Source organism: Salmo salar, chromosome ssa09 (assembly GCF_905237065.1).
Source record: "Salmo salar chromosome ssa09, Ssal_v3.1, whole genome shotgun sequence".
Taxonomy (NCBI): Eukaryota; Metazoa; Chordata; class Actinopteri; order Salmoniformes; family Salmonidae; genus Salmo; species Salmo salar.
The window spans coordinates 143,629,734-143,641,372 of NC_059450.1; the positions used below are offsets into that span (position 1 = coordinate 143,629,734).

The window sequence follows — 11,639 nt, forward strand, 5'->3', positions numbered from 1 at the left end:
TTCCAGGCCCACCCATGACTGCACCTCTGCCCAGTTATGTGAAATCCATAGATCAGGGACTAATTATTTTGAATTGACTTGACTAATTTCCTTATATGAACTGTAACTCAATAAAATCTATGAAATTGTTCAATGTTGCATTTATATCCTTGTTCAGTATAATAGCTCACCCTTTTGTAAAGGAACACAGTTCAGGTTTAGTTTGTTCTCACTCAAGCGATGCTGCTCTCACTTCACCACCTGGATAAGTTGGAATAAAAGGAGAAAACAAATACAAACAGCGATATAATGGGACTGAAGATGTTTGCTCTAAGCATTTCTCTATGGAAATACTGAAGGGCTTGAGGGGTCATTGCTACAGCGACAAAAGACAAACGATTAGCACCACTGACATTACTTATGATCATTTGCTAATAACTTTTTAACCCTTTGGAGATTCTTGGTCTGTAATAGCAAATCACTGAGTAATTGCGCCTCATGGTGTTTGAGTGGAGGTGAGTTGCAGCTGATCCAGGGCCTTCAGGGAAGTGGAATGTATGAGTTCTTGGTTGTTCTGGTGTTCCAGTTTAATCCAACGTAAAAGATGAAGGTAGAAAAATGTGCATTGTTGTACAAACAAGCTGCTATGGTGTTACCAGATCATAAGAGTGGCATTTCCTGAATAAAAAAAACATTTTTTTTTTAATTTTTTTTAAAGAGTTAAAATGTTTTTATTCAGTCATTCATACATTGTCATAAATTCTTTTGGTATTTGACAATTGAAATTTGGTCTCTTGATTTATTCCATGAGCAAAAAGCTGAGAAAATCTTGTTCCAAATGTGAAATTTGAGATAGATTTAGGAATAGACTAAATACTGAATGACCCCATTGCATTTGATGGTATCTGGCAATTGAATAAAACAATTTTATTGAAACGGAATAAACATAAAAAGTTATGAATACAAACAGAGAAACTGCTATGGCTTCCCAAAGAAAACATAGGACGTTATTGTACCAGCAAAAAACAAAATCATTTACCTCTAGAAATGTTAGACACACTTTTAGGTAAAAGTGATGCGTGTTAAAACATACGTCCCATGTAACAGTAAGAAAGGATTCAGCAAAACAGTTACATTCACATCTATAGGCCAAAATACAATTCTAGCCAATCAAGCAGATTCTGGGGGTCTGACCACTTTTCTCTCTCAGTGATGTTTCTTTTCTTCGTGAGGGATGGAGAATAAAAAGTCAAAAGAATTGCAGCCAAATGTTTTTTCGGGGGGTATTTCTGTTGTTGTACTTTTCTCAAAAGCCTTTTTCATGTGTCTTCTTCATAACCTTAACCATAGTTACCGGAATAGTCGCCACCTTGCTGCTGGGTGATGGGCTGAGACCCCCAGTTCTGCTAGTTGGTCTGCCGGCGCTTTGAGTCAGGCTGGTTGAAGACGTCTGCCTTCCTCTTCCCGCCCCCATGGTTCCCCCTGGCTTTTCGGTTACCACGGCCCCTCTGTGGCTGGAAGGGTCCCCCACGGGCCCTTACTCTGCCATCCCTGGGCCCTCCAATGGGTGGACCCCTCTGCGCATAGCCCTGTGTGGGTGGTGGTCTGCGGGCCCTGGGTGGGGGTAGGCCTTCCCTGCTGGGCAGTCTGCCATGGCCCCTCATGCTGTACAAGTCCTCGTAACCGTAGTGGGGGTCCTCGTAACCATAGTGGGGGTCCTCGTAACCATAGTGGAGGTCCTCGTAACCATAGTGGAGGTCCTCGTAACCATAGTGGGGGTCCTCGTAACCTCTGCGGGGGTCGTGATAGTCAAAGCCGTAGTAGTCATCGTAGCTGTTGTAGTCTGGGGGATAGGCGGCATAGTCCCCGCCCCCTCGGCCACGGACCCTATCTGGTGGCGGTATGCGTGGCGGTGGGTGGTTGTAATCGGCATCATTCCTGCAGAAAACACATCAGCTTCAATGTAATCCCATGATGGGAGATCTACTCAACCAGATAATAGATATTAGTAAATCCCAGTCTCGCTGTGGCCTCACCTTCGGTTTCTGGTGGCCTGGCGCTGAGCATTTCGCGCTTTCTTCCTCTTTGCCATTCTTATCTCAATCTCCCCTCCCCCCAGCTCCTTCCCATTCATTTCTGCCATTGCCTAAGACAAACAGGAAAATTGTTACATAGCCGAAGCAAGGTAATCCCCCTCCCACAAAAAACTGAAAACAATGAATATGTTTTAATCCACCTTCACAGCTGAGTCCTTGTCTTCAAAGTGGACAAAGGCGTAGTCTTCTATCTTATTCAACCGGTCCACTTTGCCAAAGGCAGAGAAGGTCTTCTCCAGTAGCTCCTCTGTGACTGAGGAGGCCAGCTTCCTGACAAACAAGACCTTCACCTGCTGACTCACACGGACATCAAAGTTCAACTCAGTTCAGAAAAGTATAAATAAAAGCACAAGTTGAATAAAAGACAACAGAAGTGGAACACAGAGGGGGTAAAACAAATACAAGAGATGGGGAGAGAAAGACAGAGGTGTGAGAGAGCGAGTGAGATCCACAAAGTAAGAGATGAGACTCACCTGGGCCAAGGCACCCGCATTGCGCTCAGTGACCGGGTTGGCCCACTCCACAGTGACCGGGTTCCCCCACACCATCACCGTGTCACTCATGAGGCAGAGGCGGGCCTCGGCTGCAGACTTGTGGTCCTCGTACTCCAGGAAACAGAAGCCACGGTTCTTCTCCTTGTCATCCGTCTGGGGGTAGAGGATCACTTCCTGAAGACCCTCTGGAGGAAGAGAGTCACATCACTTATATCTGACCAATGATGACCCACAGAACATAAAACAATGTAAACAAAATTGGTCTGCACTTAACTGACCTGTGACTTTGCTGAAGTCCTCCAATATATTCTCTCTGGTCTTGTTCTTTGGGATTGATCCAACAAACAGGCGGTTGTTTGCTACGGATTTGCATACTCCAAGGAATTTCCTAGACCGGATTTCATAGTTGTCACACTGAAAACAAGAGTAGAGGAAAGATGGCTTTGTAAGGGTTGAAAAGGTAGCTGAAAGTGGTCCGACAACTGCTCCAATGAAATATGTATCACATTTTGGGTCGGTTTCTCAGACACAGATTAACTCTGGCCCTAGACTAAAAAGCACACCCAATGAAGATTCCCTATTGAAAGCGATTTTTAGTGAAGGACCAGGCTTAATCGGTGTCTGGGAAACAGCCCCTTGGTTCTTAGAAGATAAACTAAGACTATAGACTGGCTGCAGGGACTTACAAGTTTCACTGCCTCAGTTGCTGCATCCTTGCCGCAGAAGGTGATGAAGGCGTATCCCCGGTTCTGACCCGACAGGGGGTCCATCATTAACCTCAGGTCCCAGATTGGGCCCGCTTTCTCAAACAGAGGCACCAGCTCATCTTCATACAGGTCCCTGGGGATCTTTCCCACAAACACCTAAAGGCAGAAAACAGAGCCTGAGTGAGGGTTACACATTGTGATCGGGGAAGACTGCTGTAGTGTTGCTATAAACTTTTCTGTTGACATTCTTGGAGCCACAGTCTTGCAAACTCATTTATCATCTCTATATCAGTCAATGGCTTTGCCACGATGACCATGACCCTTTCAAATAAAGTTACTTGAAAATGAAGCAACTCCAGCAGCTTTACCTCAGTTCCCAACCCAGGTTGTGCTCCATTAAACACATCCTCTGGTGGAGGTCCTCCGTATTTCCTCTGTTCGGTGGTGATGTCCAGGGTGTATCCTGTCCGCTCCAGCAGAGCCTGGGGAACACATAGACATCAGCATAACCACTACATAACCTGAGCAGGTGTACAGACACACACAGGAAGTTCTATTGACGCAACTGAATGAATTTTCAAACTGCTGCATTTTACCTTGATCTTGGACTCAGCAGGACCCTTAGTGGATTCTTGTACTTTACTTCCTTGCTTTTCCCTCTGTCTGTACGTCTTCATAGCTGCACAAAGAAAAGCACTTTTGTTCTGGAAATTAAACCACAGCAGAATTGATTTATGTATTGGTGTTATGTGCAGAGGAAAAATGATAGACCCCTCAATGCCAACTTCTTAGACTCTTTCTAATGCATCATCATTTAAACTGACTTCCATTCATTCTCGTTCATTCAGCTCCCCCTGTAACTCACCTGCACATGAGATAGGTCACTTTCTTTGAACTGTGAGAGTACAGACAGCGCTCCCTCTTCATTGAATGCCCGCAGAGCATCGATGACCCCCTCTTCTAGGTCAGCGTACGCCAGCAACCCTGTGGGTACAAGACAGATTACTACTATTACAAACTGGCCTTTCATGGATCCTCGAGCAACATCATGTATCTTTAGAAAATAGATTAGACTCAGCCATTGTATGACAGATGACCCACCGGTTGAGAAGATGTTATCGAGACTCTCAGCCACGTTCTGCCGCAGTCCAGCATCCATGAGTGTCTGGTAGTTCTCTGTGTGCTCGCCTTCGGCCGCGACTTCAATAGGCTCATTTTCCTCCTTCATTGGGGCAGAACTATCGTTCACCTCGGCAGCAGCCATTCTCCTGGGAGAAAGGGGAATAGAGATAAGATAAAAGCAGAATTCCAGTTAAAATGTTGCTCATTAGAACATAATATTTGACATTCTAATCTAAAACACAATCATATTGTAGTGGAGAGGGTCGAAAGTTTTAAGTTCCTCGGAGTACACATCACGGAAAAACTGAAATGGTCCAACAACTAAGACAGCGTGGTGAAGAGGCGCAGCAGGAGGCTTAAGAAATTCGGCTTGTCACCAAAAACACTCCCAAACTTTTACAGATGCACAATCGCGAGCATCCTGTCGGGCTGTATCACCGCCTGGTACGGAAACTGTTCCGCCCACAACTGTAAGGCTCTCCAGGGGGTAGTGACGTCTGCACAACGCATCACCGGGGGCAAACTACCTGCCCTCCAGGACACCTACACCCCCCGATGTCACAGGAAGGCCAAAAAGATCATCAAGGACAACAACCACCCGAGCCACTGCCTGTTCACCCCGCTATCATCCAGAAGGCGAGGTCAGTACAGGTGCATCAAAGCTGTAACCGAGAGACTGAAAAACAGCTTCTATCTCAGTGTAAACAAGCGTAACGGAACGGTTGGTATCTTCTGGCAATCTTAACAGTTTGTATCTTTCAGATGGTAGCTAAAGATGTCGTAAATGCATCAGAAATGCTTAAACATTCATTTCAATGCGAACAACTGCGGTCTGCAATAAATACCTGGAGACAAGTTAAAGGTACGTTTATATCGGGGGAAAGCTAGCTACAGTAGTTAGTCAAGTAGTCAAGCCAAAGTACTGTAAGTAAAATGTTACGCTAAAGATGGCTTTGCGGTGTTTTTCTTGACTAAGCACCGTCCCGCCCCCTTCCAACAGCCAACGTTAGTTAGTTAAAGACTGGATTGTCACAATTTGGAACTTTCACATCCAACCAAATAATCGTTTTAGCGTTAGCAATACCAACATTAAAAAACACAACCTAGTATCAAGTTTCATATGCTTGGCTACGCAAATAGCTAGCTATCAGGGCTAACATTAGCTAGTTAAAGCCAAGGCCTGTTAGCTTGCTGGACACCTTTCAGAATTCGAATTAACCATCCGCCAAAAGAGGTCAACAATTAATAGTTAACAAACACTTACCTATCTTTTCCAGGAAAATAACAGTATCGTGAAATATTTTTTTTCAGCAATTACCCAGAAGAGTGATCCAATATGGTAGATATGAATAAGATGTTTGAGAAGAGTCGAAGCGAGAGGGATTACTTCTTCTTCGATGGGGTTTAACGGCGGTTGGCATCCAATGTTAATGGTGCATTACCGCCACCAGCTGGACGGGGTATTGAATAAGATACAACAACAAAAAATAAACATTCCGGGAAAGATGGAAAACGACATCATTCAAAATAAAACACATCAACTAAAAAAAGAAAACATCATACTTCTTCAATCACAGTCCACTTCAAAATACATCCCTACACAGGCTACATTCACCAACAGGATTTATTGCACCGCCTTGGCTGTGAAGACCCAAAAAACGTTCAGCAGCATTCACAGTTCTTCGCAAATTGTGCTGTACAGTTTGACCATTGCAATAAATAATACAAAGTCCACCTTTTTAACATGTAGCATTTCACTATCCCTCGGTTGATGAGAAACATTCACAGGTCGTGGTGGCTCTACTACCATTACTTTTTCCCCGCCACTCGTTCCTTCCAATTCTCTCACCGCCTCCAGATAGGAGACAGTCCTTACCCTTGCAACCTCATTCTCCTTCACCCTGACAAGGCACTCCAAAAATTCCGGCGCATGTTCACCTCCACAGTTTCAGCATTTCCCTTCATCTGGCATATGATATTCTTCCCTTCTGCACACACGACACAAGCACTAATCTTTTACATTAATGACACTGAAGGGGCTTGTGCACAAAAGCTCTTACAGGGTTTCTCATGAATCCTAACTTCATATGTTCATCAAAGAACAGTAGCATGGATGAAGTGAACTTCTTTTCTCTGTCCACCATACAGGTCAATCAACGTGCACCAACCACTCCATCGATGTCTTCAGTTATATCCTCTGCCTTTATTTCTTACACCACCCCAGAAATAATACCCTTGATAGGCGCCCTGCTACGAAAATCCATGCAGGAAACATTCCACTCCGCAGACACACAAAAAAATCGAAATGAGACCACTTCTTGTGACTCTCACCGACTCCACACTTTCTTCCAACACATTCCAGACTTTCCTGGAGACGTTAAACGGATTTCCAAGTAGCATTGATTCAAAACACTAACTCCAACTAAAAACAGGTCTAGCAGTTCCCTATTTTCCAACATAGCTTTACTGCTCGTTTCCCTTTTTCTTCGCCACTGTAACCCACTCATTCTCACTTTCTGTACTATTAGCTTCACTTGACTCACTAGCAGTTTCAAACAAAACCTCAATTTCCACCATCTTCCCGGGCCCCCAAAATCTGTCCGCGAAATAATTCTTCTTCTATGATATAATGGCAGTCCGCAAACAATCGTTTACGTAAATGCAGCCACCTACTGTGCTGGAATGTATGATCAATCATGATCTGCCCAATTCTGTACTACCATGAAAATAAAAACAAATAAATCCCTACTAAGGTATACTACACCCTCCCCAATGCCATTAAACATTATCATGCTGAAACACTCCACCCTTAGGATTTTCAGCATGCCAAAAACCATTTCAACAGTAACATCTGTTACCGCAATCTCTCTTTTGCGGTCTCCACAATAACCTTCATTTCTGCTTTCCACAACCCGAGTCGTATTGATAACCTTACCAATAAAAGCTATTCAGTCAACTTAACTCATTATCAAAGTGTCCTTTGACACTGCACATTAATGAGAACACGATTTCTGAACAGACCTCCAAACCATGCCAGGACCAGCAGAAACACAAGCCCCAACATTAGGTCCACTTACTACAGGAGCAGCCATGGAAGCTCCATCATTCCACACTGTAGTTTCACCAATCTGTCTTACAGCCTCTGCATACGATAGATCATTACTAATTATATATCTCTGAGCCTCTCTCTGCACCTGGCATCCACCAAATGCTGCACCATGTCCCCCCCCCCACAATTACAACACGTAACCTTCACATTGCTCCCATATTCACCGTAAGCATGTTCCCCTCCACATCTCTTCCTTCCTTTACAATGAACAGCTACATGTCCCATTCTTTGGCATTTAAAACACTGCAATGGGGATGGGACACGTTCTCTGACATTGAAACTAAGGAATCTTATCTGTACTTTCCCAGGCATAACCTTCTCAAACTTCAGAAGCACTGATAGGCTTTCACTTCTTTGAACTAGTCCCTTCCTGTACTCCGTGTTCACCCATGACTGCGTGACCAATCACGCCTCCAACACCATTCTTAAGTTTGCTGACGACACAACAGTGGTAGGCCTGATCACCGACAACGATGAGACAGCCTATAGGGAGGAGGTCAGAGACCTGGCAGTGTTGTGCCAGGACAACAAACTCTCCCTCAATGTGAGCAAGACAAAGGAGCTGATCGTAGACTACAGGAAAAGGTCTGAACAGGCCCGGGGTTGCAGGGGAGCGGGTCGAGAGTATCAAGTTCCTTGGTGTCCACATCACCAACAAACTATCATGGTCCAAACACACCAAGACAGTCGTGAAGAGGGCACGACAACACCTTTTCCCCCTCAGGAGACTGAAAAGATTTGGAATGGGTCCCCAGTTCCTCAAAAAGTCCTACAGCTGCACCATCGAGAGCATCCTGACCGGTTGCATCACCGCCTGGTATGGCAACTGCTCGGCATCTGACCGTAAGACGCTACAGAAGGTAGTGTGTATGGCCCAGTACATCACTGGGGCAAAGCTTCCTGCAATCTAGGACCTACTGTATATACTAGGCAGTGTCAGAGGAAACCAGTCACCCAAGTCATAGACTGTTCTCTCTGCTACCGCACGGCAAGCGGTACCAGAACGCCAAGTCTAGGTCCAAAAGGCTCCTTAACAGCTTCTACCCCCAAGCCATAAGACTGCTGAACAATGAATCAAATGGTCACCCAGACTATTTACATTGACACCCCCCACCCCACCATTTGTTTTTAGACTGCTGCTACGCACTGTTTATTATCTAAGCATAGTCACTTTACCCCTACCTACATGTACAAATTACCACGACTAACCTGTACCCCCGCACATTGACTCAGTACAGGTACCCCTTGTATATGGCCTCGTTATAGTTATTTTATTGTGTTACTTGTTATTTAAAAAAAATTCTGTAGTTTATTTTGTAAATATTTTCTTAACTCTAGTCCTTGAACTGCGTTGTTGATTAAGGGCTTGTAAGTAAGCATTTCACGGTAAGGTCTACACCAGTTGTATTGGGCGCATGTGACAAATTACATTCGATTTTACATATTGTTTCAGCACAGCTGTTGCTACACCAACTTCTTCTCCATTTCCAAGTGTTAGCTTTGGGGATGACCAGTGAAATATACCTGCTGGATGCATGCTATGGGTGAGTGTTGCTATGGTGACCAGTGAGCTGAGATAAGGCAGGGCTTTACCTAGCAAAGACTTCTAGATGACCTGGAGCCAGTTGGTTTTTATTTTTATTTTCCTTTATTTAACTAGGCAAGTCAGTTAAGAACAAATTCTTATTATCAATGACGGCCTAGGAACAGTGGGTGAACTGCCTTGTTCAGGGGCAGAACGACAGATTTTTACCTTGTCAGCTTGGGATTCGATCTTGCAACCTTTCAGTTACAAGTCCAACGCTCTAACCACTAGGCTATCTGCCGTCCGTTTGGCGACGGATATGTAGTGAGGGCCAGCCAACGAGAGCATACAGGTCGCAGTGGTGGGGCTTTGGTGACAAAATGGATGGCACTGTGATAGATAGTCAGTTTTACGATGGTATGTTTGGCAGCATGAGTGAAGGAGGCTTTGTTGCGAAGTAGGAAGCCGATTCTAGATTTAATTTGGGATTGGAGATGCTTAATGTGAGTCTGGAAGGAGAGTTTAGTCTAACCAGACACCTAGGTATTTGTAGTTGTACACATATTCTAGGTCAGAACCGTCCAGAGTAGTGATGCTAGTCGGGCGGGAGGGTATGGGCAGCAATCGGTTGAAGAGCACGCAGTTAGTTTTACTAGCATTTAAAAGCAGTTGGAGGCCACGGAAGGAGTGTTGTATGGCGTTGAAGCTCGTTTAGCACAGTGTCCAAAGAAGGGCCAGATGTATACAGAATAGTTTCCTCTGCGTAGAGGTGGATCAGGGAATCACCAGCAGCAAGAGTGCCATCAATGATATATACAGAGAAAAGAGTCGGCCAGAGAATTGAACCCTGTGGCACCCCCATAGAGACTGCCAGAGGTCCGGACAACAGGCCCTCCAATCTGACACACTGAACTCTATCTAAAAAATAGTTGGTGAACCAGGCAAGGCAGTCATTTGAGAAGCCAAGGCTATTGAGTCTGCCGATAAGAATGCAGTGATTTACAGAGTCGAAAGCCTTGGCCAGGTCGATGAAGATGGCTGCACAGTACTGTCTTTTATCGATGGTGGCTTCTCACCGCCATTTCCGACTCCTCGGCTTGAGCAGTCACCTTGTCCATCAAAGACTGTAATGTTCTAAAGACAGTTTTCAGAAACTGGATGTGACGACCCACAAAATACTTATTCTTGTGTGATTTTTAATTTTATTTATTTTCCCCCCTTTCCCCTCCAATTTCGTGATATCCAATTGGTAGTTGCAGTCTTGTCCCATCACTGCAACTCCCGTACGGACTCGGGAGAGGCAAAGGTCGAGAGCCATGCGTCCCCCGAAACACGACCCTGCCAAGCCGCACTGCTTCTTGACACACTGCTCGCTTAACCCGGAAGTCAGCCACACCAATGTGTCAGAGGATGCGCCTGGCCCACCACATGAGTCACTACGATGCTGGGAAATTGTGCGCCACTTCATGGGTCTCCCGGTTGCGGCCGGCTGCGAAAAAGCCCAGGATCGAACCCGGATCTGTAGCGACGCCTCTAACACAACTCTGACCCGTGTCACCTCGACCTGCCTCTCTCGCACCGGACAATTCCGATTCCCAGCAACATGGGCACCCCTACAGTTGACACACACAACTCGTTCCACCGAAACGACACATTCCTCTGTCCCATGCCGTCCTGCACACTTCTCACATCTTGGAATCTCCCTCCTACACACTGCTGCAACATGATCATATATGTGCCACCTGAAACACAGCAGTGGGTTCAGCACAAAAACTCTAACAGGATAACTGACACTGTATATCCTAAAATGACTTTGTCAGGTAAAGACTGATTAAAAACTCAAAGGACAGACAGTGTCTCCTTTGTTTCACCCACTCGCCACCGGGTCTGCGTCGTACCAAACGACGGGCGTCACAAACACTGGGAATCATGAACTTCAACTGATCCATACTTAACACTCCCCGAGAAAACACTCCTTTCAATGGTGCCCTGTTCCTAAGAGCAACGCAAGAAACAGATATTGACCTGAGTTGTGTGGCATAGAGCACCAGCTCCCTCTTGGCAGAAGAAATACAAAAAAAACATCACAAGTCTACTTTGGGTTACTGATTTAACAGTACCCAACTTCTTTCCCACACAACGTGATACCACATATGAATCAGCCAAAAGGCAAGGATCCACTTTCTCCAAGAATCTTACTCCCACTGGGCCAAAATAATCTTTATCATAACCATCGGGACAAGACTCTGGGATTTTCAGCACACTTGCCACTTAGGTAATTCCCCCTTACTCTCATCGACCTCTCCATCTGCACAATAGGACCATGCCTTATTTAGTGCTTTTTTTACGCTTTACGGTCGCCATCTTCTTCCCTGTGTGTCGACCATACTTATAATGCCGTCCTCATGGACATTGCCCATAGCCTCGGCTCCGTCCTCGGTCAAAAAATGCACCTAGCTCACGAAATTAAGACCACAAAGTAAATCCTTTTTGTATGGAGGTCAATGAGAATTGTTTTCTTCTTCTGTATAATAGCGGACTGCAAACAAGCATTAGAGGTGCATGCCGCGACCTGCTGCACAGTGGTAAACTATAGAAAAAAATATC

General features: G+C 45.1%; 1 protein-coding gene across 4 annotated transcripts; it reads right to left on the reverse strand.

Moving 5' to 3' along the window:
• Positions 1 to 883: 883 nt before the first annotated feature.
• Positions 884 to 5,876, reverse strand: LOC106613149 (heterogeneous nuclear ribonucleoprotein R). Of its 4 annotated transcripts, none has more exons than XM_014215125.2 (11): positions 5,663 to 5,876; positions 4,378 to 4,544; positions 4,142 to 4,260; positions 3,873 to 3,980; positions 3,645 to 3,758; positions 3,256 to 3,432; positions 2,848 to 2,983; positions 2,549 to 2,754; positions 2,216 to 2,365; positions 2,016 to 2,125; positions 884 to 1,917 (listed from the first exon to the last, which is right to left on the reverse strand). In XM_014215125.2, exons 2-11 carry the CDS (start codon positions 4,538 to 4,540, stop codon positions 1,386 to 1,388), a joined length of 1,815 nt encoding a protein of 604 aa, XP_014070600.1. In that variant the 5' UTR covers positions 4,541 to 4,544; positions 5,663 to 5,876; the 3' UTR covers positions 884 to 1,385. The 4 variants fall into 4 exon arrangements, with proteins under 4 accessions (XP_014070600.1, XP_014070597.1, XP_014070598.1 ...); XM_014215122.2 differs by having other exon boundaries at positions 2,216 to 2,368; positions 5,663 to 5,875; XM_014215123.2 differs by having other exon boundaries at positions 2,216 to 2,368; positions 5,717 to 5,826.
• Positions 5,877 to 11,639: the final 5,763 nt, after the last annotated feature.